Here is a 26,819-nt window from a genome sequence, read left to right on the forward strand (position 1 = left end):
AACAAATAAATAAACCAGGGAGAAGTAGGATAAAATAGAGCAAACAGCACTAACGATATGAGAGTCAAATTTATCACTATAAAAGTCACCTGAACTAGATGACTTAAGAGCTAAATTCTCTAACAAACCTTTAAAAAATTAAAAATTCCCCAAATTATTTAATGTGTTTCAGTTGATTATGATGCTAATAGCTAACAAACATAGTATTAACTATATCTGGGCACCGTACTAAGCACTTCATATTAATTCACTTAATCCTCCCAACAACCCAATGAGGTATATGCTATTACTATCATCTTACAGAGTCGGGTCACAGAAAAAGACGAAAAGCTTCCCGATTCAATTTTAAGATCTTAGGAAAGATGGTTACCTAGCCCACCTTTTTCTCCTCCCCACCAAAACAACAAATACTATGCACCAATCTCACTTGTAGTAATGATTAAAACAATAATCTATAACTAATTAGCAACGCAGTATCAAGAAATCTACATACCTTATTGCAACTACAAATTAAAGGAAGAAAAACATAATGTTAATAAATGTGGAATGGAATTTCAAAAAATTCAGCATCCATTGCTAAAAAGATTAATTAAATAAGAACTAACTAAAACATTCTCCAAAATCAACAGAAAATATTCTGAACAGCAAAATACTGAACATTTTTAATTAGAATAAGAACTGTACTAAAATGCTCACTATGCCCATTACTTTTCAACATTGTTTTTAAAGTTCTAGTATGTTTAGTAAATGCAGTAAAGACTACAAAACAGTATAAACATTGGAAGAGAACAGATAAACCTTTCATTAATAACAATGAGTGTATGCTAAGGAAATCAGAGACCTTTCCTTAAAAAAACAAGATAAAATACTTTGATATAGTCACTGAGTATAACTTTATTAAAATTGCAGCTTTTCCCTATAACAGTAATAAGCACACAAGAATGGCAATGGAAAACATATTCTATAAAAAATACTGTAGAAACTATAGCATACTTAAGAACAAATTTTATGGAAAGGCTCATGACCATATGAAGAGAACTATAAAATTTTACCAAAGGAATGAAATAAAAGTTGAACAAATATAAGACATATCATGTCTTGGATGGGAATACTAATATAAAAATGACAGCTGTCTCCAAATGTTGACTTTTTAAGTCAATGAATATAAAAATTTCCCTTAGAATTCCAATAAAGTTTGTTGTTTTTTTTTTAAAGAATAGGACAAAATAACCTTAAAGTTCTTATGGAAGTATAAAGTTCTGAGAATAGCCAAAAACAGTATGAAAAAGAAGAGTAGGAAGAGGGGGATTTGCCTCACTTGGTATTAGAACATACCAAAAAAAAAGCCCCATCATAATTAAATTAATCTGAAATTGGCAAAGGACTGCACAAAAGGATCAGAACAAAAAGAGAATTTAGAAATGGATCCCAGCATATATGAGCCTTTAATACAGGACAAAGGTGGTATTTAAAAATTCAGTGAGAAAAGGAAGTTACAGGCACAACTGGATATTCATCTGTGAAGAAAATTAATTTCTATCTCATAATACATAGAATATCTACACAATGTATTTAAGAATAATTCCTAATTGTATTAGAGACTTAATTTTTAAAGTAAAATAATATAAATCTCAAAAGAAAACTTAGAAAATATATGTGGAACTTAGGTATAGGAGAGACTTCTTAAAACAAGATGTGTCCAGAAGATAGAAAAATAAGAATTATATGATATGACAAATATAAATTTTTTGTGTAAGGTATACTAAATCAAGATGTAACTGACAGATTTGGAAGAAATACCAAGGACACTTAAAATTTTATTTTAAAAAATGCAAACAACCCAATTAAAAAGATAGGTGAAGTATATGAATAGGCAAATACACCAAATGGCTAACAAACTCAAAACAAGATGTTCACTTTCACTTATAGTTCAGACTAAGCACCGGTACCGAAGCTAATAAAAATTAAAGTAACGCTTGGGTGTTATACTCATCAAATTAATAAAAATCACAAAAAAAGATGATGATACCTACTGGCAGCAGGGACTCAGGGTAAAGAATAACGTCACATACTATCTGTACTCTTTGGGAAAACAGTATGTTACTTCTTAAAATTAAAATTCTACATGCCCTTTGACTCAGAAATCTTACTCCTGGAAATTTAATACACAGAAACAAACACAACATAAATATAAGGATATATATATATTTACTGCAGTATTGTGCATAATGGCAAAATAAACAAATAAAAAAAGAGAGCCAGAGTAAATATTAAATGTCTATCAACAAGGCAATGGTTGAAAAATATAGTACACCCTCACCATGGGCTATTATGAAATCATGAAAACAGTGAACTGAGGAGGTTTGTACATGGAATCTTAAACAAGAAAAACAAGATGTAGAGTCATATATATAATATCCACCCCAATTTTGTAAAATAGCAATTAAAACTTTTAACATATGTACATATATATGTATATAGTGATATCTATGACATACACACAGGGATCACAGGAAAAAATATGAATAGATACACAACAGATTGTTAACATGGGTGCATGGGCGACTGGGGTTATGTGAACATGTGTTTGGATGGCATCTTATTCAGTTCAGGCTACTATAACAAAATACCACAGACAGGATGGCTTATACACAGAAATCTATTTCTCACAGTTCTGGAGGCTGGAAGTCTAAGATCAAGGCACCAGCATGGTTAGTATCTGGTGAGAGCCTGCTTCCTGGTTCACAGCCAGCCATCTTTTCACTATGGTGCCACATGGAGAAAGGGATGGGGTCTCTTTTACAAGGGCACTAATCCCATTCATGAGGGCTTGGCCCTCATGACCTATTCATCTCCTAAAGGTCCCACCTGCAAACACCATCACACTGGGGGTTGGGTTTCAATGTGTGAATCTGGGGTGGGGGTGGGGGGGCCACCACACACATTCAGTCTGTAACTGGTGGTTTTGGTAGTGAGGATGAAGGGTTTAAGGAAGAAGATGTAACGGACAGATTTGGAAGAAATCTAAAAAGAAAGTAAAAAGGAAGGGGGGTTGGGGGGAATTGCACCTAAAATTCCTCCAGTAATTTGTTAGAATTCTGCTTCTGTAAGTCTATATGTGTCTCTCTGTGTGTGTGCACACACATGTGTGTATGTATAGGGAAAGATGAGTAAAAATAAATGTGCTATTACACAGAAATACCAATCATGTTTAACTAAAACTTACATTAAATACCTAAACTTTTCCATTTTAAATTTTGATTAAAACCCTTTGTAAAACTTGTCCCTGCTTTCTTATATAGACTTTAATGATGACAACTTTATGTTTCACTGATGATTTGGTATCAACATGGCATAATAGAAGAAAGCACACACACTCTTTATTCAAACCCGCTTTAACACTTATTTATCCTGTGGTGCTAGACAAGTCTTTTCACCTCTCTAAGCCTCAGTGTCCTCATCTGTTAAACGGAGAGAGCAATAGTGAAAACTAACACAGTGCACTTAATCATTCTCATTATCAACCTCAGTTATGAACTACAATATGGAGATGCACTTGAGTGAAGGACTGGCAGCTCACACACAGAAGAGGTAAGCTAGCTATGCTTTTTAACCTAGTCTGTCTCTCTTTACAGCTGGTCTATTTCTCCCCGCCCTCTTTTTATACGAAGTAGTGACAGAGGGCTATTTACAAATCCAAACATAGTGACTATAAAGATAGGACAGTAGCTAATATGATTTACCACTCAGTTATATTCCAGAATCAAAGGGTGAAGCACAGAGCAAACTATCAGATTTTGCTTCTCCTTGTTGTCAGTGTGTCCACCTTAACAGTAATCCTCTTAATTCCCCTAATTTATCAAAAATGAACACACAGACACTGGGTAGGAGCTTAGTCTCTACGAAGAATAAAAAAGTATATGAGTCTCAGTACATACATTTTGTGATATCTTCTGCTTACAGTTGGGTTCTTAGTTATATTCTCTATACTTCCAATTACCTCTTAGGCAGAGATCATTAGGAGGGGAGAGAGAAAAAAACTCTCCCTGCAACCCCAAAGTTGGTTATCACATTCAAAATTTAAAGATAATAAATAGTTATGCCCTTATACATGCCATCCTCTTTGTTTTCTAAACATTACGGCAAGAATAATTTATTTGATATGAGCATTTCCCTTTTATAATTGAAATTTTATAGGAGAAAGTATTTTCTATCAAAGTGGGGGGTGAGGGTAGGGCAACAATTGCCTCCAGCCAGCCAGATAAAGATCTTCTAGAAAAAAATACATATAAGGAATAAGATTATAAGTCACAAAATCCTGAAATCTCACCAGACATTATGTGGAGAGCGTGGCAGAAAGAAAAGAGACAGCTGAAGGTTTACAGATCTGATTATATCTTCAACACTTTTTTGATAATGGTTTAGAAATTTTTAACAACTCTCATTCTACCAGGTGCAAACCAGAAACAGGAACAACAAAACCCAGTTCTCTGTAACTTGAAAAATAGTTTGATTTGATCAATCAAAACAGAATTTATTATCTGCTTAACATATTTGGCATGCAGCATCACAGAACTAACGCAAAGATCATTAAAAAGAGGATTTTGCCTAAAAGAGCTCTCAGTTTGGACATTCTGAGCAGAGAGCAAATCAGACAATGAAGAACTAATTACAACGACAGTACGTGCTCGGTAAAGCAAGCTACTAACTGCACGGGCGACAGCAGGAGGACTTGAAATAAGACCACTAGTCCCTATGGAGTGTTTAGAACCATGTCCTCTGAATACCAAATTAAGGAGTATGGACTTTATCCTGTATGTTATGGCTCAAAGATTTCTAAGCCCAGTGAGTGACGAAACTGATGTACCTTTGCTCACTCTGGCAGCAATGTGGCAGATGAACTGTATGTACAGTGTGAAGCAGTGTGAAAGATAATAAAGTAGTAAAACATACTGGTTAAGAACACGGGCTCAGGAGCTAAACTGGGTTTAAATACAGGCTAACACAAACTAGCTACGTGACCTTAGATAAGCTACTCAACTGCTTTGTGCCTCATTTCCTCACCTGTAAATAGGAATAAACAGTTCTTACCACATGGGGTTGTTGTAAGAATTAAAAGAGTCAATTCACGTAAAGCACTTAGAATAGTTCCTGGCACAAAGGAAGTGCTCAATAAATAATACCTATTAATTACAAGAAAGAAAAACTGGAAGTAGGAAGACTAGTTAGGAGGTCAGGAAATAGTCCAGAAAAATAGAGGTAAGAACAAAGGAGGCTATGCTCACTAGGGTGCCTGATATGATGATGATACTACTAGAGAAACCAGGGAAAAGGAAAGGAAGAGGAGGATTAAGCCAATGTGTGCAGCTTCAGACATGTTAGGGCTGAAGTTCCCACAGAACATGAAAGTATAAATGCCTAATGGTCATTGGAAAGTACAGATCAGAAATCCAAAAGAGACGTAGGAACTAGAGACATAAATTTGAGAGTTATTAATATGTGGATGTGGTGGCTGAAGTTGTGGTGATGAAAGAGAGTCCTCAGGGAGAAAGAATAATGCAGGATCCAAAGGACCTAGGGCTCCAGGATCACAGCAGAATCCACAGTAACTCCAACATAACTGAGAATTGTCAGTAAGAGAGAGGAGAAAATATAGCCATATGAAATGATCCCTTCCTTCAAGTGGTTTTCAACGCCATCACGGAGACAAAACATGCACATGTTAAACAATTTTTATCATGACTGTTATAGGATTAACAAAAGTAATTCTAAAAACAGAGGCACAGGCATTAGAATGGCAAGAACAGAAAGGGAAATTATGCTGAAAATTGGAAAAGCTAGCGGTAGTATAAAAAAGGAACACTGGCATAGAGAAGATAGCTAATTCCAAGATGGAAGAAGTAAAGGGGGAAATGAAAACTATTATTTATTGAATGTCTACTACGTGCCAGTAATTGCCCTATGATCTTTCAAGCATTTTACCTTATTTAATTCTCATAATATTCCTATGAGACAAATATTACCCCCATTTTACAAGAGCAGTTTGAGGCATACCAAAGTTAAGTAATTTGCCCAAAGTTTTGCATCCAGTTATGGTTATATGGCAATATAGGACTGGAACCTAGATGGAGGGCCAAAGCCCATGGTTTTTCCACCGTATCTTCACTTATTAAACTGACAAAAGTAGGACATGTCAAAAGAGAGGAAAAAAAATAATAAAAACTGTACTCAAAGAAAACGGAATTAGTCTCAATTCACTATAACAGAGCTACCTTTTTGAGAAAGTATGAAAGGAAAAAACAAAAACAAAACAAAACAAAAAACTTTTTAAACACTAAAAATAATCTTTCAATTCCAGAGGACAGATAGGATTACAGGCACCTCCTTGCTTTCAGAATTGTCCCTCAGGCCTCTTCCATACTGTCACCATGGTTAAAATTCGAAATCACACACCTGAGCATGTCACTCCTCCTCTCTTTATAATCCTTCAACAACTCCCTATCACCAACACAATTAAAAAAAAAAAAAATCAACAGACTCAAAAAGAGAAAGCTTTAGTAAGTCTAGAAACTCCTTAACCTAGAAGGAATAATAATAAAGTGAAGAAAAGTTAACTTCTACATTAAAGGCTCACTTATAATTCATAACCCTACTTTTCTCACTTCAGAACCATAAAATAAATGAAATTTCAAATGCCAGTTAAAGAGCAACATTGACACCTTGTGGTGAACATCCTAAAGTATCAAATGTGACAATGAGTGAAATGCCTCCTAATTAAATGTCTGCTTACATGAAAACTAATCCTTAATCCAGAGATTTCCAAGGGTTAAGAAGCAAAAATTCAGTTACCATCACAAATACTGAATGTAAATTTGGAAAGAGCTGCTCTTACACTGGCAACATTGGAATTAGTCTAAATTCCTAACTATTGGCAAAAGAATAAAATCTCAGGCCATGTTCTCCTACAAAAGGGTACAACACATCCAACTGAAGGGGCCATAATGCCAGGGTCTAGGTGCTCCAAAAGCAGCCTCTACTTAGTAAAGATTTCCTATATTTTGTGTGTGTGACATCTACACATAAAAGGTGGAAGGTATATATGCATACCAGTGCCACAAAAACACAGTAAGAGTTATTAACAGGAGACCTGGGTTCTAATCCTGACACCAAACAGCACTGAGAATTTTGTGGAGAAAGTAATATTAAAGAATTCAGACTCTGTGTGTTTTCACATAAAATTACAGTTGAAGAAGTAACAATTTAAAAAATCCAAGAAATCATCCGGAAAAAAAAAAGTCTATTTTTAAAGATTACTCCATCCAGGAAAAATGGTGCTTGAGTTAGGGAGGGGAAACTATAAGCAAAATTGATCAATACAAAATTAAGTTTCTCAACAATCACTTTACATGTAGCACAGCAAGAAGTATGGGAAAAGAAGAACTTTTGATTGAGCCGATAAAAGATGGTTACTCTGAACTGCCTGAATTATCAGAGACAGTTCCATTTTACTCATTAACTTCGACAGGTTCAATTTAAGGTTTTGAGCTCCAGAATGACTCTCTGGGTTCATGTAATTTACTTGATAAATAGACACTTGATCTGGGTCAGCAAAAGTATATCTGTGTTACCAGCTATAAATGATTTACATGATGGTGATGAGCAGGCCACTGTTAATAAGGCAACTCAAACTGCTGACACACCTGAGGTATCTAGAAGGCACTCTAGAAGCGAAACCCCCAAGAGACATTTCACTGTAAAACTGGTGTTAAATAATTGGGCAACTACCAAACTACCTTGATGATTTTGTGTTTATGGAGGGCTCTACGATTTTCAGAAATTTTCTCCATTGTTATGCTATGTGCACCTAATAACCACTGGTCGAGGGAGGTGAGACTGTGGAAAGGGTTTGCAAAATTTGCTAGTCAGAAAAGCTTCATACCAATCTCCAGTCTGGCTCTTACTTGCTGTGTGCTCCCTCAGATAAGTAAAGCATTTAATGCTCCTTGGCCTCAGCTTCTACACCGAAGACAAAAGCTGATCCCTGATGTGTGAATACAAAAAAACGTCTAGGAGAATAAGATAACAGATGTGAAAATGCTTATAAACTAAACAAATTTGGAACATCACTGCTTCCACGTTTTGAAACAGAGAGGTTAAATGAATTAGGATAAATCAAGGATAATTAAAGTCAGAGCCAGGTCAATTAAAGCATTCTCCATTATACCAAGCTGGTTCCCAAGATCCTACAGTCTTTCTTCAGCTCCTACTCTCCTGTATCACTACAGTACAGAGCCTTCAATACTCCTGAAATCTCTATTCTCTTAGATTCTATGATGCTACCTTTCCCAATTCCTCCTCTTCTGATTCTGTAGTCCCTTTTCTTTTAATTATACTAATTTCTCTAATAAGATACACAATCTCATACTTGGAAAATACCTTTAAAAATAAAAGTATCTAGGACTTCCCTGGTGGCACAGTGGTTAAGAATCCGCCTGCCAATGCAGGGGACATGGGTTCCAGCCCTGGTCAGGGAAGATCCCACATGCCATGGAACAACTAAGCCCGTGCACCACAACTACTGAGCCTGCCCTCTAGAGCCTGTGAGCCACAACTATTGAGCCGACGTGCTACAGCTACTAATGCCCGTGCGCCTAGACCAGTGCTCTGCAATGAGAGAAGCCGCCACAATGAGAAGCCCACGCACTGCAACAAAGCGTAGCCCCAACTCGCCAAAACTAGAAAAAGACTGTGTGCAGCAACGAAGACCCAACACAGCCATAAACAAACAAACAAATTTATTTATTTTTAAAAAATAGTATCTATACTATCATTTTATTGAAGAAAACAGGCCAAGAAATATTCATCTCTTACATTTCAAACTATTTTTGTACATGCCTCTTTTCAATACTTAAAACTCAATGTAGTCCAAAACTGAATAGGCTCAAAAATAAGAGTTATATATTTTGACACCTCCTGCTTTCTATCTCCACCATCCAATTACTACATTCTGTCCATTTTGGTATACATTCTAAGAAGTCAAAGTACCTCTCAGGTAAGAATCAAAAGTCATTAAATGTGTGTGGAAACTTTAGTTTAAATCACTGTCTCTTAAGAGCAATTTATATAGTTCACGTGACCAAACTCTATCATTATGCATAGTAAGAGTCAAATTTGCAAAGGAGAAGCCCATTTCATAATGTCTAAAAAATAAACAATCATCCAATTGGATAAGAGTCCAATCATCCTTCTGGACTCTTCCTCTAGTAGATATATAGAGAACGTCTAATGGTCTGAAATTTATGATGTGTTATGTAAACATGAGGAAAATACTGCCAAAATCAAATTTCAATGAAGCATCTGTCTGAGTAGGGTGAACATAGGTTGAGTGTCACTGTTAACTTTATTTTAAATTGCATTTATTTTGGTAGCCTGCCTCCTGGGAAAATGTCCTTGATGATCTACCCCATTGAAAATTAAAACCAAATTTAAAAATCTTTCAAAATTAGGCCCAGACATTATGAAAATAAAGAGCTAAGGCAGTTAAGCCTCTGAGCACACGAGATTCACACAAAGCTCCTTTGCCTTGCCAAACATGATTCTTTTAAGATGAACAGCAGATCAAAACTCTAAGCTATGTCTGGGGCTATAGAAGGGCTTTTCTAGTAATGCCATAGTTGTTAAATTTTTGATAAGTCTAAATTTTGTACCTCTGGTGGCTGCTCTTTATTGTGCAGAAGACCGGAAACAGCTCATGTCCCTGTTTTAAGATCACTGGCTTCCAATCACTCTCTCCCACTGTCCAGAGGAAAAAAATGGCTTTCCAAAAGCTTTGCAAAAGAGATAAACTTAAATCACTGTAGCTACAAAATTTATGAAGCTCTCACTAAAAAATGCTAAGTCTGAGTAACAGCTTCTAAAGCTCCCATATATTTCCTCACACTGAAATGTCACATACTCAGAGTGAGGAAGATTCTTTACAAAATACAAGAGGTCTCTAAGAAGTTTCTTACCGCAGCAAAGAGAAGACATCATAAGAATTGCGAACACAGTTCTGATCCACCTGAAGAAGAATATTCTTCTGAGTATTTGAATAACCCTAAAAGACATTAATCAACAAATTAATCAAAGTAAAACAAAATATGTGTCCAAACCAATCGTGACATTTGTCTTTTTAAAATTATGATTGAATAACTCAGTAAATTCAAATCATCAAGAAATTAGAAAAAAGTTAAGAAACACTTCCATATAACTGAAATTTAACCTTACAGACAAGTGAATTCAAAAATAAATTTCTTCTAATATTTTCCCACAGAAACAATGTTTCACATTATAAACTTTGGTGAACTTCCCGGTGAAACCCCAGAAGTCTTTTTAACATATTATGTGGCTGAAGAAGAATATTAACAATAATATTTCAAGTATGCCTAGCCATCATATGTAATGTTTTTATGAGGGGAAAGGCATTCCAAGTTTTAATTAGGAATGCCAGAAACAAATATTTCCACTCAATGGTGTAAAGGTGGTAGGAGCAAGGATGGTTTCTAGAGAGAACACAGCACAATTCCATAAGAAGAACAGAACAGCTATCTGTCATTTTAGAAAGGCAAAGTAAATAGTAGTTTAGAAAAAAGGACTCTGGACCCAGACCACCTGGATTACAATTTAAGCCCTTAATACACCAGCTCTGTAATCGTGAGCAAAGCACCTAACTTCTTTTAGTTTAATTTTGGTCTCTTCATCTATAACATGGAGACGATTATATTATCTACCTCACAAATTGTCATGGGAATTAAAAGCGCTAGTATTTGCAAAGTCAAAGGTATGTAATAAGCACTGTATAAATATTTGCGATAATACTAGTATAAGCACTTTCTAAAAGTTACATTGCTGCAGACCTTAAAAGGTTATTAGAAGAATATTATGAACAACTTTAAGCTAAAAAATTTGATAACTTAGATGAATCAGACAAACCCCTTGAAAAAATACACGGCAAAACTGATGAATAAAACAACATCTGAATAACTCTATTTTTTATGTGAATAAATAATTGAAAATCTTTCCACAAAAAAAGTCTAGGTCCAGATGGTTTCACTGAATTATATCAAACATTTAAGAAGAATCATCAGTTTAACACACACTCCATCATAAAACAGAGGGGAAGGGAGCAATTTCCAACTCATCATAAAACAGAGGGGAAGGGAGTGAAGACCAGCATTACTGATACTAAAACTTATCACACACACACACACACGCACAATTATAGACCAATATCCCTCATGAATATAGACACAAAAATCCTTAGCAAAATATTAGCAAGTTGAACCAGCAACACATTATAAGGATAAAACAATAACACATCATTATTAACTGAATTTGTTCTAAGAATGTAAGATGGGTTTAGCATTTAATATCAATCAATTAGCAAATAAATGAAGCAATCATTACGTCTATCTTGATGGGCACACAATTATAAAGATGTAACTTGTGATAACAACAACATAAAGATGGGGGAACAGAGCTATACAGAAGAAAAGTTTTGTATAATATTAAAAATAAGTTGGTATTAATTTGAACTAGACTGTTATAAATTAAGATATTCATTGTATTTCTTGGGGCAACCACTAAGAAAACAGCTCAAAGATACATAGGAAACAAAATGAGAAAGGAATCAAAATGTTACATGAGAAATAACGAAGACAAAAGAAGGCAATAATGGAAGAACTGAGGAACAAAAAAAAAATACAAGAAAACAAATCAAAAAATGGCAGAAGTACAAAAAAAAATGGCAGAAGTCCTTCCATCTGTAATTAAATTAAGTGTAAATGAAATAAACACTATGATTAAAAGGCAGAGATTGGCAGAATGGATTTTCTTTTTAATGACCCACTATATGCTGTCTACAAGAGATGCACTTTAGAACCAAAAATACAAACAGGTTGAAAATGGAAGGATGGAAAGATATTCCATGTAAGCAGTAACCAAAAGAGAGCTGGAATGGGCATACTAGTATCAGACAAATAGACATCAAGACAAAAAAAATGTTACGAGAGACAAAAATGGATATTATATAATTTTTAAAGGCTCAAGAAGATATAGATGATTATAAACATATATGTACCTAGCAACATATAACAAAACATATGAAGCCAAAATTACAAAAACTAAAATGGGAAATACCTGACGTCAACATCGCACTTTTAACAATGGATAGCACAACCATAAAGAAGATAAACAAGGAAACAGAAGACATGAACAATACTATAAATCAACTAGACCTAACAGATGTATATAGAATGCTCCACCCAACGACAACCACATACATATTCTTCTCAAGCACACGTGGAACATTCTCCAGGATAGACCGTACGTTCAGCCACAAAACAAGTCTCAATATGTTTCTAAAAACCGAAATCATACAAAGTATCTTTTCTGATCAAAATGGAATGAAGCTAAAAATAACAGAAGGAAACTTGAAAAATTCACAAACAACAAAGTAAACAACATACTCTTCAACAACCAGTGGGTCAAAGAATAAATCATAAGGCAAATTACTAAATACTTTGAGTAGAAAAAAAATGAAAATAAAACATATCAAAACGTATGGGATACAGTGAAAAAGTACTCAGAGGGAAATGTACATCTGTAAACATTTACATTTAAAAAAAAAAAAAAAAAGAGTTCAAATCTATAACATAGTCTTCTACCTTAAGGAATTGGAAAATGAAGAACTAAACCCAAAACAAAAAGGAAGTAAATAATAAAGGTTAGGGCAGAGATCCATGAAATAGAGAATATAAAACAATATAGAAGAATCCACAAAACCAAGTTAGTCCTTTGAAAAGAGCAATAAAATTGATAAACATTAAGCTAGACTGCCCAAGAAACAAAGAGAGAAGACTCAAATCACTAAAATCAGGAATGAAAGTGAGAACATTACCACCAATCTTACAGAAATAAGAAGTATTATAGAAGAATACTATGAACAACTGTATGCCAAAAAATCAGATAACCTAAATAAAACAGAAATTCCTAGAAACACAGAAACTCCCAAAAATGACTCAAGAAGAAACAGAAAATCTGAACAGATCTTACAAGTTGTCAGAGTTTAGCTAAGCTACTCCATGGTACCACTGCCTTGGTATCCATTTTGTTTGGCCAAGCAGCCTTAAACTAACAGTAGACCCCCTTTCAGGGAAGTGCGTGCCCTAGACAGTAGGCTGCAGAGTCACAAGCAAATGTAGCTCCTCTTATGACTTGTAATCAACAGTCTCCCTTGCTTCCCAGCACCTGTATGCTTTATATGCCCCTTAGATAAAAATCTCCAAGGAGCTTACCAAAACCCTATTCTGTTGGTTGGAATTGACCAATCCAGTCCTAGCCCAGGAACCTGAAAGCATTCCACCCATAGACTCTAAATAAAGACATGTGGCCCAGGTCCTTCATCTCTCTGACTGCACTCTGCCTTGACCTCCCCATATATAACTTTACAGTCAGTTCTCTATATCCATGGTTCCATATGCATGGTTCTGCAGCCATGAATTCAACCAATTGTGGATTGTGAGTGCTGTACCTCATATTTATTGAAAAAACAAAATCCACATAAAAGTAGACCTGCCCAGTTCAAACACATGTTGTTCAAGGGTCAAATGTACTAGCAAAGTTAATCCAGTAGCATATTAAAAGGTTTGTATACCATCTGGTCCAGCAATTCCACTTCTGGGTATATACCCAAAAGAACTGAACGCAAAAACTCAAAAACATGTTTTTACATCCACGTTCATAGCAGCATTATTCACAGTAGTCAAGGGGTAGAAGCAAACTGAGTGTTCAGGACTTCCCTGGTGGTCCAGTGGTTAAGACTTCGTCTTCCAATGCAGGGGGTGCAGGTTCAATCCCTGGTTGGGGAGCTAGGATCCCACATGTCTCGAAGCCAACCCCCTCCACCGCCCCGCCAAACATAAAAAAAGAAGCAATATTGTAACAAATTCAATAAAGACTTGAAAATTGATCAAAAAAACAGATGAACAGATAAACAAAATGTGGTATATTCATATAATGGTATATTATTTAGCCTTAAAAAGGAAAGAATTCTGCTTTAACATGCGTGACTCTTGAGGCTATTATGTTAAGTAAAATAAGCCAGTGACAAAAGGACAAATATTGTATGATTCCACTTATATAAGGTACCAAGAATAGTCAAATTCATAGAAACAGAAAGTAGAAGGGTGAGTACCAGGGGTTTGGGGAAGGGGGAGATGGGAAGTTATTGCTTAATGGGTAGAGTGTTTCAGTTTTAGAAAATGAAGAGTTCTGGAGATGGACAGTGGTGACAGCTGCACAAGGTGAACATCCTTAATGCCACCAAATTGTACACTTAAAATGGTTAAGATGGTGAATTTTATACTATGTATATCTTACCATAATTCAAAAAAATTTTTTAAAAAAGATTTATACACCAGGAACAAGTAGGATTTACCCAAGGTACGTGAGGGTGGTTCAATAAATGAAAATCAATCAACACAACCTACCAAGTTGGAGGACTCATAATTCCCAATTCAATACCTACTACAAAGCAACAGTAATCAAAACAGTGTAGTACTGGCATAAGGTTAGACATATGGATCAATGGAATAGAAGTGAGAATACTAAATAAACTCACATATCTATGGTCAACTGATTTTAGACAGAGGTGCCAGGAATGAGAAAGAATAATCTTTTCAACAAACGGATGGATGACCCCATGCAAAAGAATAAAGTTGGACCCATCCCTAACACCATATACAAAAATTACAGTTAGGATCAAAGACCTAAGTGTAAGAGCTAAAACCATAAAACATTAGAAGAAAGCACAAAGGTACATCTATATAACCTTCGATTTGCCAATGGATTCTTAGATATGACGCCAAAAACATCAGCAATAAAAGAAATAATAGAAAAACTGGACTTCATCAAAGTTAAACTTTTGTGCATCAAAGAACACTATAGAGAAAGTAAAAAAAACAGCCCACAAAATGGGAGAAAATATTTGCAGATCAAATGCAGATCAAAAATCACAATGAGATACCACTTCCTACGTGAAAATCAGACAAAATTTTAAAATTAAAAAAAAAAAACAGAAAATAAGCGTTGGTAAGGATGTGGAGAAATTATGAACCCTAGGATATTGCTTTTGGGAACATAAAATGGTCAACAGCTGTGGAAAAAACTCTGGCAATTCCTCAAAAAGTTAAACATAGAATTACTACATCATCTAACAATTCCACTCCGAGGTATGTAACCAAAATAATTGAAAACAAATACTTGTACATAAATGTTCATAGCAGCACTACTCACAATAGCCAAAAGGTAGAAACAATTCAAACATCCATCAGTGGATGAATGGATAAGCAAAATGTGGTATACGGTATTCATACAATGGGATATCACTCAGCCATAAAAAGGAAAGAAGTATTGACACATGCTACACATGGATGCACCTCAAAAACACTAAATGAAAGCAGCCAAACATAAAAGGTTACATATTGTATGATTCTATTTATATGAAATAGGATAAATCCATAAAGAGAAAAGTAGGTTGGTGTTTGCTGGGAGCTGGGGAACACGAAATGGGGAGTGAATTCTTAATGGTATTTTGGAGGGGGGGAGAGTGACAAAAATGCTATGCAACCCGATGGAGGTAGTATTTGCACAACACTGTGGAGGTAGTGTTTGCACAACACTGTGAATGTACCCAATGCCACTGAATTGCACACTTTAAAATGCTTAGGGAATTCCCTGGTGGTCCAGTGGTTAGGACTTGGCACTTTCACTACGGGGGTTCGGGTTTGATCCCTGGTGGGGGAACTAAGATCCCATAAGCGGCACACAGTGCGGCCAAAAAAAAAAAAAAAAGAAAGAAAAAAGAAAAGAAAAGCTTAATTTTATATTATATAAATTTCAGCTCAATTGAAAAAAACAGAGCTGGCTATGAAATAATCTATATATCATGAGGGCAGCTGAAGAGAAAGGGCAGAGACAAGAGATAATCCTATAAATGAGCTACAAAACCCAAAAAGACACTAGAAGTAAATTTAAGATTTTCAGGAGAAATGATTAATGACATTCCACTTAGTTGTTCTTATTTTATGCAAAAAGCTGCCAAACATTTTTTCTATTAAAAAATTATCTATACTCACTAATATACAACTAAAAGCAAGGATTCTAGGTCTTAATCGACTCTGCCTGTCATAGAAGTGAAGAAAATTATTTAACTCCTCTAGGCCTCAGTTTCTTCAACTATAAAATGAGATGAGACTACTACTAATATAAGTAATAATAAAGAATAATAGCCAAATACAAAAGTAACATGGATGAGCATTTACAGTATGCCAGGCAGTGTTATTTTCCATGTTAAATTAGAGTTTCAATGTTAATGTTAAGGGTTAACATATTTAATACTCACACAACCCAGTGAAACAGGTACTATTATTATCCACACTTTAAAGGTAAGGAAACTAAGACACGGAGAGGATTAAGTAGAAGAGCCATGCAGTCTGGCTCCACAACTCATGTTCCTAATGACCATGCTATACTTGATCTCTAAGACCTTTTCCAGTTTTAAAATTCTGGGTCCATGTACATTTAAGGCAACTCAAGGACATTATTAAACCCTTCTGCTTCAGCCACCACTTAGCAATTAACATTCTTGAAATATGCTAAGAGCCTTGCTCTGAATGGCGTCTAACTTCACCAGATGTGCGATCCCAACAGACCTCTGAGGAAGGATCATAATGGAAAGAAATGGCTCATTTGTATCTGGTTATCTGTGTGAGATACTGCCAAGTGCCAAAGAGCCCAGAGGAGATTTACATGTCACTCAAAATTCTTCTGAAGCCAGGCCTAACAATTCTTTTTCAAGGAAGGGAACAGAATAGGCACTAGTCTGGGTGAGTGCCTATTAAACTGCTCAAGGAAACAGATAATTTCACATATCCAATGAACAGGAGTAATTCCAGGCAGATGATCAGGTGTGTTTCTAGATCAGTGGTCAACAAACTTTCTCAGTCAATGGTCAGACTGTAAATACTTTAGGCTTTACAAGCCACAGCATCTCCATCATGTATTCTTCTTTGTTTTCGCCTTCAAATTCTTTACAAATGTAAAAACCATTCCTAGCTCGCAGGCCATATAAAAACATGTGGGGACTGTAGTTTGCTTATCCCTGTACTAGATGACTGAATGAGTCATCTTTTAAAACATGTTGCTTTACATATTGAGAGTTTTCAGCTGCTACAACAGTCATAAGACTATTTTTTATTAAAACTATAAAAGTTCTGCTAAAAATAATCCAGTTGACAGGATAACTGTTTATGAAGCAAATAACATTATACATATATGTTTATTCATTTCAGTGTTTACTGAACATCTTATATATACAAGGTGTCAGGCAATTGCTATCATCCTTAGAAAAGTATACAACCCATATACTATAAAGTATACAACCCAGTTAAAGTTCCAAGTGAAGTAAAAAATGCAAAGGTGCCATAAGACAGGTTAAAAAGAAACGTTACAGGAGTCCCAATATGGTAAAGATTTCATCTAGCAGAAGCAGGAACATCAGAGGCTGCAGGGGTAGCAATATTCGGGACAGATTAAAAAGTATAGAAAGCTGAATGGCAGTGAAGGAAAGTCCCACACAGACGCAGCACCTTTAGCCAAAGCATGACAGTGGGAAACAAGCTGTATTCAGAGAAAATTAAATAGTGGCCCAATTTGTTCAGCTCCAGTGATGTCAAAATTACTCAGAACCCTGGAGGGGGAAACAGTGGGAGATATAGCCATATAACTAGGTTGAGAGGGCCAGAGCACAGAAAGCCTTGAATGTCATACTAAAAAGTCAGACAACCTACATGCAATAAGAACTCGTGAAAGGTTTCTCACAATGTAGGACAATGATCAGAGCTGCATTTAAGGAAGGTTACTCTGGTAATGACAAATACAACAAATTAGAGGAAGCAGAATATCCAGACACCCCCTTAGGAGGCTATTCTAAAAAATCACACACTAGAGGTAATGAGATCTCAAACGCTGAAGAAAAAAAGAGATAGAAAAGAAGTAAAGATAAAAGCAGAGATATAACCAACAGTACTACACCACTGACTGAATTTAGGCTGATGGAGAAGAGGAAATTAGGTCAGAGATTTGGACACATCTAGCAGACAAGGAGAAGTTACTCCATACAAACTTTAAGCAAAGGAATAAAAAAATGAAAGTATGCTTTAGGAAGATTAATCGGACAGTGATGAATAAGACAAAGTGGAGACAAAGAGACCAGAGCCACAGGCCCGCCAGGAAACTACTGCAGTAATTCAGCCTTATAGGGGTGCTGGGCTGAGCTTGGATCATGGCAATGGAGATGGAAAAGTAGCCATTTATATGAGTGATTTCAAAGAAGGACTCAAAAGAGTCTAGTAGCTGAATGAATTGAGTGGATAAAAGAAATCAATCAAAACTAACCACAAAATTTGAGGCCTGGGTAAATGGAAAAATAGTTAATAAAAAGTTAATAAAAATGTAAAAAACTAGAAGGGAAAGCAAACCTGGAGAGAAAAATGAAGAGGTCCATTTAAAGTAAAATAATTTGCCAATGGCAGATGTCTATGCAGAAGTGGAGCAGAAACTAAACACAGAGAATTTTGAATAACAAGCTATACAACTGATGACAACCAAGTAGCATATCTCAGCAGAATTTTAGACGATCTGCTAGTAAAACATTCATTCACTCAGTCAACAAATATTTACTGAATTATTACTACATGCCAGGCACAGTGCTAAGCACTAGGGATAATTCAGCACTAGGGATACAGACAGACACTGCCCCTGCCTTTACACAGTGTACAGTCTCGTAAGAAAGAGAGATGAGCAAATGGGTAATCAGAATCTAACTGGTTAAGGAGAGTAACAAGACTGGGACTTCCCTGGTGGCACAGTGGTTGAGAATCTGCCTACCAATGCAGGGGACATGGGTTCAATCCCTGACTTGGGAAGATCCCACATGCCTCGGGGCAACAAAGCCCGTGCGCCACAACTACTGAGCCCGTGAGCCCGCGCTCTGCAACAAGAAAAGCCACTGAAATGAGAAGCCCACACACTGCAACGAAGAGCAGCCCCCACTCACCACAGCTAGAGAAAGCCTGCATGCAGCAACAAAGACCCAATACAGCCCCCCCCGCCCCCCCAAAAAAGGATAGTGACAAGAAAATGAAAGGCAAGGTGCTACTGGACTTAGGGGCTATGTCACAGAAAACCTTTCTATGGAAAGGAGACTTAAGCTCTAAAACTGAGATGGCTAAATTTTAGCTTAAGAAAGTGTTATGGATGAGGTATTTCAAAATCAGGAATCAGACTTTACAAGTCATTAATTACTCTGAAATGATGTGAATGAAGGAGGGACATGACCAGCATTTTAGGAAGATAAATCTGGCTACAACGGCAAACCAAGAAAGAAGCAGATGTTAGCAGACACCTTAAGTAGTGCTTCAAAAAAAGTGACTCAGGGCTTCCTAGCTGGTGCAGTGGTTGAGAATCTGCCTGCCAATGCAGGGGACACGGGTTCAAGCCCTGCTCCAGGAAGATCCCACATGCCGCGGAGCAACTAAGCCCGTGCGCCACAACTACTGAGCCTGTGCTTTAGAGCCCGTGAGCCACAACTATTGAGCCCATGTGCTGCAACTACTGAAGCCCACGCGCCTAGAGCCCATGCTCCACAATAAGAAAAGCCACCGCAAGGAGCCCGCGCACCACAACGAAGAGTAGCCCCCACTCACGGCAACTGAAAGAAAGCCCACGCACAGCAAAAAAGACCCAACACAGCAGTAAAATAAATAAATAAATTAATTTAAAAAAAAAAAGAAAACAAACAACTCAACTAAAAAAATGGGCAAAATTAAAAAAAAAAAAAAAAAAGTGACTCAAAGAAAGAAGGAGGCGTTCAGGATGTTGACCTAAGAAAGTGGATGGACAGCAGTACCATTCACTGAACTAAGGAACAAAATAAGAGGAGGTTTTTTGAGATGGGGAGGGAATTGCACTCAGTTTGGCAATTGTGGAGAGTATGTGTCTCTGAAACATTCAAGCAATCTGACTCAAGTCTATATATATGGAAGCACTGACTGGAGATGCAGATTTGGGAGAGATCTGAATCATCCAGATACAATGTGTTAATGAGAAGACAAAGGCCCAAATGGAAGCCTGAGGAAAACTGCTTAAGGGCCCAGCGAAAGCTTGACCCAGTTGGACTGATAGTGGACTTTATACATTGTTCTTTAAACTGTAAGTGAGCTCTGCAAATAGTCGTTCTTCTAGGACTATTTCATAATGAACAAGGATAAAAAACAATGGCTCATTCTACTACTTGAGCACATGTTCAGATGTAACGAGTATACTTTTTGAAAATATAGTATTTATTTGTACAGCTCCTCCTGAAATCGCTACCTGATGAATTGAAAGACAGCCTGTGTTCCAACGTGTGTATGTTCATTTGGACATTAACACACTTTGAAATGTCAGCCAAGTTTAAACTGAGTAAAACTGTGCATGTATCCCTGTCAAGCACCTGCAAGCCTCGGACACCCACTGCCCCTGAGCTCTGACAAAGCCCAGATGCTGAGCTGTTAAGGAGGGAAAGCAAGACCTCTTCTTCGAACTGAACCTGAGCTGAATATGTATATCCCCCCAGATCTGGTCTGAGGTTGGAGACAGCAGACGTTTTCTTCTTCAAAACAGTAAGAAGCAATGAAAATAAGAATAGTGTTATTAAGCAAAGGTACACAGCTCCTGAAACTAAAATCAATTTTCTTTTTTTTAATTCAAGTCAACAGGGATGAAGAGGTTCTTCTTCACACTTCAGTGTCTTAAACTACCTTCAAAAAATAATCACAATCATAGTCACATACTCCAAGCACGAAGTGGATTAAATGTCATCAATGTAACTCCATAACAAGAGGACTGAAGTAACCCTGCTAAAGTAGCCATCTTTTAAGAGAAAAGTATACTACAGAATAGAGATAGGAACCATATGATCCTAGTGGACTTCATTCACTCCGGAAAAATATCTTCTAAACAAAGTCTACTCTAAATCCCAGGACTAAAGAAGTAAGACACAACCTCAGCCCTAAAGGAGCTTACGCCCTTGAGAGAGGGAAGGAGGTATACACAGCTACTGTGCCTGTGAGAGAAGACAGGAGTGAGAGGGACTAGAAGGCAACAGCGGTATGATGTTAACTAGGTAAAAAGAAGAAGAAAGGATTCCCAGCTTTCTAGGGGAACATTTAAACCGAAACTGACTCACAGAGGGGAAAGGAAAAAAAAAAGTCAAGAATGCTCTCATTATAAATCTAAGCAAGAAAAGACAAGTTTTCAAAATTTAAACAAAAGTTTCAACTCTCTGAATCCCCTAGTGAGGATGGATCTGGAACTCTGTTTCTGTTTACTTTCTAAGAATCTTAAACATCTATATGAAGAACCATGCTCGGCTTTGAATTTTCCAGTATTAAAATTCTGAAAAGCTCAAAAATTGTGCTAAGGAGACAAGATCCTCCAAATTCATAACAGGAAACATGGCATTTTCCCAGATTACTCTCTGGCTTCAATGAAGAGAGAGAATGGGGACCACACTGCAGCAGCAGGTTTTATAAATATGAATTACAGGATGAGATGATTTTCCAAACATCTGTCAGAAGCTAAGCTGATCCAAGAGAAAAGGAAAAAAAAAAGACTCAAAGGGAAGCCAAATAGAGTGACTAATGTGTGGAACTTTTGTGGACTTTGGTGGGTTGATGGCCTCATGGGCATTGCATGCCCACTCTACAATAACAAATATCCAAAGTCTGTACAATAATGCGCTTTATACTGTTCAAAGCATTTTCCCATGTACTCTCTTGTTTGATTCTCACAACACACATACTGGATATCTCTGGTTAAATGTAAAGAGAATGACATGGTACTCTGACATGCCATGTGAAGTAGGAAGAAATGTAGAGATTCCACGCAGCATAGTTGTTAAAAGAGAAAGCCTCTGAATAAATCAGACCTGGTTTCAAATCATGGTTCTGCTACTTACTAAGTAATCTTGCATGAGTAGTTGATTGCTTTCTTCTAGGATACTATACCTATAAAATGATAACTACCTCATGGAGGTGTTACACAGATTAAATAAAACATGTAAAGTAAATGGTATAGTGTCTGACGTACAGTAGGCACTCAGTAAACGAAAACTAGCAACGGTAATAGTTTTCAAAAGCTCCATACCCTCATGGAGTAATACTATTACTAGGATATCACACCAGCTCAAATAATTCAGAAACAAAGTTCTACCCTGGACTTAAACTGAGCTCAGACACCTAGATGTTTTATAACAAAGCAGGCAGTTATTAGAAACAGCCCCTCAGGATCTGTCTGGCCTGGTTCTCGTATTTTTATCCTGGCTGGGGGGCCAGGTGGGGGGAGAGCTCTGCGAGAAAAAGTGAATAGAATATGTATAGGAAGGAGCTATTTTTGTGATCGTCCAACTTTTACTCGATGACATTCTGAGAGACCTGCGTACAATTTATAACATATCCTCTTCTCTGCTGCTAAAACTTAGGCTGCTTGACGCACTTAATCCCCACTTCTATATGTTCTGCTTGAGTACCATGTGGGACGTGCTTTGGAAATGTTGGCATCTATGAATTTGACCAGCCATCTTTTAATTTCTCAGTTCTATAAAGTTTACTAAACAAAAATTTCTTGACTTTTTTAGGTTTCAGCATCTTCATTCTGAAAACAAAAATACTAATATTTGCCCACCTGAGTTGCTATAAGTTAAAGAAGATATCTCTAACAGCATTTAACCACAATCACAGTTAGTCAAGTAAAACGACAGAAAAAACCTCAAAAAGGAATTAAATGATGAAAATCATCTACTCATCACTTTTACACAGGTGACATGGTAAAATGAAGAAAGTGCCCATCTAGAAAGACAGAGATGTGCTCTGATCCTGGTTCTAACTAACTCATATCCTGGCCATTCATTTATTCCCCAAATACTTACTATCAGCTATCAGATGCCTGCTGCTGCTGCTACTACTACTAAAACTACTAATAATAGTTGCTCTGCCTTCCCCACAGGCTGTTGTAAGAATGAAATAAAATAATTTATAGGCAAATCCTTAAAAGTAAAAGAGCTATGAAAGTATGTAGTGATTTTATTATATTATACATATATATATGTTATTATTATGGCTATCTCTAAGTTATCACTTAAAGCAAAAAACTACCTTTCCACATCAAGTTCAAGAGCTCATGAGGCTCCCTGATTTCTTCATCCGTGAGATAAAGATGTTGAGCTAAACAAAAATACTCCTTCTAGGATTAATCAGCTGATTAGAATTTTCTTAGTTTTGAAATGAGGAACCCAAACTAAGGGAGGTTAAGTGATTTGCTCAAGGAACACAATTAGCACCAGAACAAAAGTGGGATTAGAATTCAGGTTTTCTACTTTTCAAAAGTATCATGCCTTGAAAAATACTAAATAAGGAATTTTCATTTGTACAGGCTCTCAGAACAGACCCTAAAACTTGCTGCTGTTCCTAAAACTTCAATCTCAGCTGGACTATGTACTTGAGATGATCAAGTTATGTGGCTGCGTTTGTGAAATTAATCGCCAAATTCCTATTTCAACCTCCTGAGTGTCATTATTCCAAAAAGGTTTGATCTTTTTTATTTGGATTCTACTCCTGCTCCAATTTTTTTCCATTAAAATGAGAAAGCATTGCCATCTACTGGACTCTGAAGATACTGCTGCTATAGTTTTTAGTCTGAGAACGAGAATTCTTAACAATCTAAAGCTTTTTGCACTTTCTCAATAACATAATAGTTAGAGTTATTAATGACAGCATGAGTTACATAAAAATAAAACTCCAAAAGTTGGGGCTAAGGATAAGGTAGGGTAGGAGAGAAAAATACCATCCCCTAGAGGTTTTTAATCTCAATTATTACTATGATAGTCCTAAATATAGCAAACATTCACCTGCATTCATTAACAAAATGAGCACCTACTACAGGCCAAGCACTGTTCAAGGGATACAATGCTGACACAGTGGCAAGCATTAGAAATATAATCCCTCTTATCATAGGGTTTAGAGCCTAGTGAGTAGTAGTTTCCACATATTATTGAACTCTACTCATGTGCCAGGCTTGTAATGTACATTATCACCTTTAATATTTCCAACAATTTATGATGCGGTAGAAAGTGTTACCTTCATTTATAGATGAAAAAACAAACTTAGAGATGACTCAATTTGCCCAAAATCTCTCTCACAGGTAAGCAGCAGTAGTGCCTGGAAGTAAAGTCACATCAATCTGACCCCAAAACCCATATTCTTAACCACTAGGAGTGTACATTCACCCAGGTAGTTGTCAGCATCCTCCCCCAAAAGAAGAGTTGTTGCCAAAAGGAAATTCAGGCAAAGATAACCTTACACTTCCATATTAAAGGCAAAACTCCTGCACAGGAATTTGAAAAGTTTCTAACTTGGGAATTCCCTGGTGGCCTAAGTGGTTAGGATTTGGCGCTGTCACTGAAAAGTTTCCAGCTTACTGGATCAAGAGTTGGCCCAACAGCCTCTCATTCCCCATGCTCGCCAACTGCTTTCCTAGCAGTAAAATCCACCTGGGAGACATCTCTCCAGGTCACCTAACCTTATTCACCAACCTCTTCCTAAGGTTCTCTTCAAATTATTTAAGGTCCTGCTATAACTCACCTGTGTTAAGACCCAAACAACTGATATCAAAAATAATGTTTCAGACTAAATCTATTTATAAACTGGAGCTCTTCTGAAATGAATGCTGCTTTTTATCTCAGCTAAAAGAATAAATGTTTGTGAATCTGCATCTAATACTTTTGTATCCCATAGTACTTAGTTTAATAATGGGCACACAGTAGGTACTTAAAATTTACTGATAGAAAAAAAATTATGAATCATGTTTACAGCTAAAGATAATTTTTATCATCATTTATTCAATTATTTCTGTCTGCATTGCTGTTAAATATGTAAGAGTTATACATCTGTATACCAAATAAATGAAATTTTACTACATAAAATTAACAAGAATATATCACTTCCTAATAATGCCAGCAGAAGTTACAGAATGAAGGATTCAAACTCATGGTATATACTTTAGTCAAAGATTTTCAAGTGTATTAAATAGTTTCCAAACACATTCCTTATAGTGAAACTGAATATCAATGTCCAACGTAGCAAAAAGCTGAGAGATTTACCAGGTTCCTAAAAGAAATGAGTAAAGCCTTTTTGAGAAGCAGATAAACAGAGGCAAAAGTTTTGAGCAAATACGTAAGTTCAGCTTTTAGACCATGGTGGCTGAAGACACTTTAATGTGGACAGAGGAAGGAATAACAGCAATATAATGATCAGAAGTAATAATAAATGTGTTTCTGGTTACAACTAATGTAAAAAAAATAAGAATGCTGAAGAACTGGTCAACAAAAACTTTATTCACTATTTAAAAAGTTGCTTTTGGGACTCACTGGCAGTTCAGTGGTTAAGACTCCATGCTTCCAATGCAAGGGGTGTGGGCTCAATCCTTGGTCGGGGAACTAAGATCCCACACGGCATGTGGTGTGGCCAAAAAATAATAAATAAGTAAATAAATAAATAAATAGTTGCTTTAAAACATGCTTCCTTATTGCTTTACAAGTGCAACCTTTCCTCTTCTGTACAGAACATACATTCTTAAAATAAAATCCTGTTCTCAAAGCCTTGCTGCTCTAGCATTTTTTAATCCTTTATGAAATATTTCAACCAGATGTCATCCATATGCAATTATTGTGATTACAAGTATATTTAGACTTATTTCTACCACTATACTATGTTTGTTTACCATTTTTCTTTTGTTTTCCTTTTCTAACTCCTATCAAGTTGACAAACTTTTCTACTCCTTATATTCCCTCCTTTTTTCTCTCTAATTAAAAAATCTATATTCTGTTTCTAGTGTTTACTAGGTATCTTTAAATTTTTAACACGCACACTTGACCACAAGTTTTTCTAAGAAATTCCAAACGTGTTTACTATCTTCTCTATCCTCCTCCCAGAGGAATCGATGACCTCGATGAGTCTTACTCTTAAAACAGCCTCGCTCCCCTTATTACTGCTGTCTAGAGCAGTGCTCCTCAAACTCTCTGTGGGAAAGGGTCAGTTGCTTTTCCTTCAGTCCACTGTGAGCTGATACTTTTATAAAATACAATAAAAAGGCACAATAATGTCAAACTGCTATAAATGTTTAAGAACATTTACTTCCACTTTTTATACCTGGCTTTCCCCAGACTGGTGACAGACAGTCCTTAGACTAGATCTGATCCACAGACTGTACTTTGAACAACAACGGTCATTTGTTTTACCTTAAAACATACAAGCTTATTGTATATTAGTTTTTGTGTGCCTTTTAGTTTGTCACGTTAACTAATTCACTAATGTTTCACCATTTTCATGCACCTTGCAGTAACCTGTTGTTACATCCCACACATTCCCTGTGGGATCATTTCTCTATCTGCAACATTCAGTATAGATAAAAGGTCTGTGGGTAGTAAACCCTCAGTCTTTGTGTACTTAAAATTGTCTTTCTTTCATCCTCACCCTTGACTGAAAGTTTATCAGAAATAGAATTGTACATTAACAGTTACCAGCACTTTGAAGATATATTTCTTCTGGCATCTACTGTTGCTGACAAGAAGGCTGCTGTCAGTCTAATTCGTAGGTAATATTTCCTTTCTCTTTGCTAGCATT

General features: G+C 36.3%; 1 protein-coding gene across 1 annotated transcript in view; it reads right to left on the reverse strand.

Moving 5' to 3' along the window:
* UVRAG (UV radiation resistance associated) overlaps positions 1-26,819 on the reverse strand; it is a 320,954-nt gene that overhangs the window by 212,345 nt on the left and 81,790 nt on the right. The window contains exon 6 of the mRNA XM_057750060.1: positions 10,011-10,096. Coding sequence (XP_057606043.1) covers positions 10,011-10,096 — 86 coding nt within the window. The remainder of the gene's footprint in view (positions 1-10,010; positions 10,097-26,819) is intronic.

Source organism: Hippopotamus amphibius, chromosome 9 (assembly GCF_030028045.1).
Source record: "Hippopotamus amphibius kiboko isolate mHipAmp2 chromosome 9, mHipAmp2.hap2, whole genome shotgun sequence".
In the NCBI taxonomy this organism is placed as follows: Eukaryota; Metazoa; Chordata; class Mammalia; order Artiodactyla; family Hippopotamidae; genus Hippopotamus; species Hippopotamus amphibius.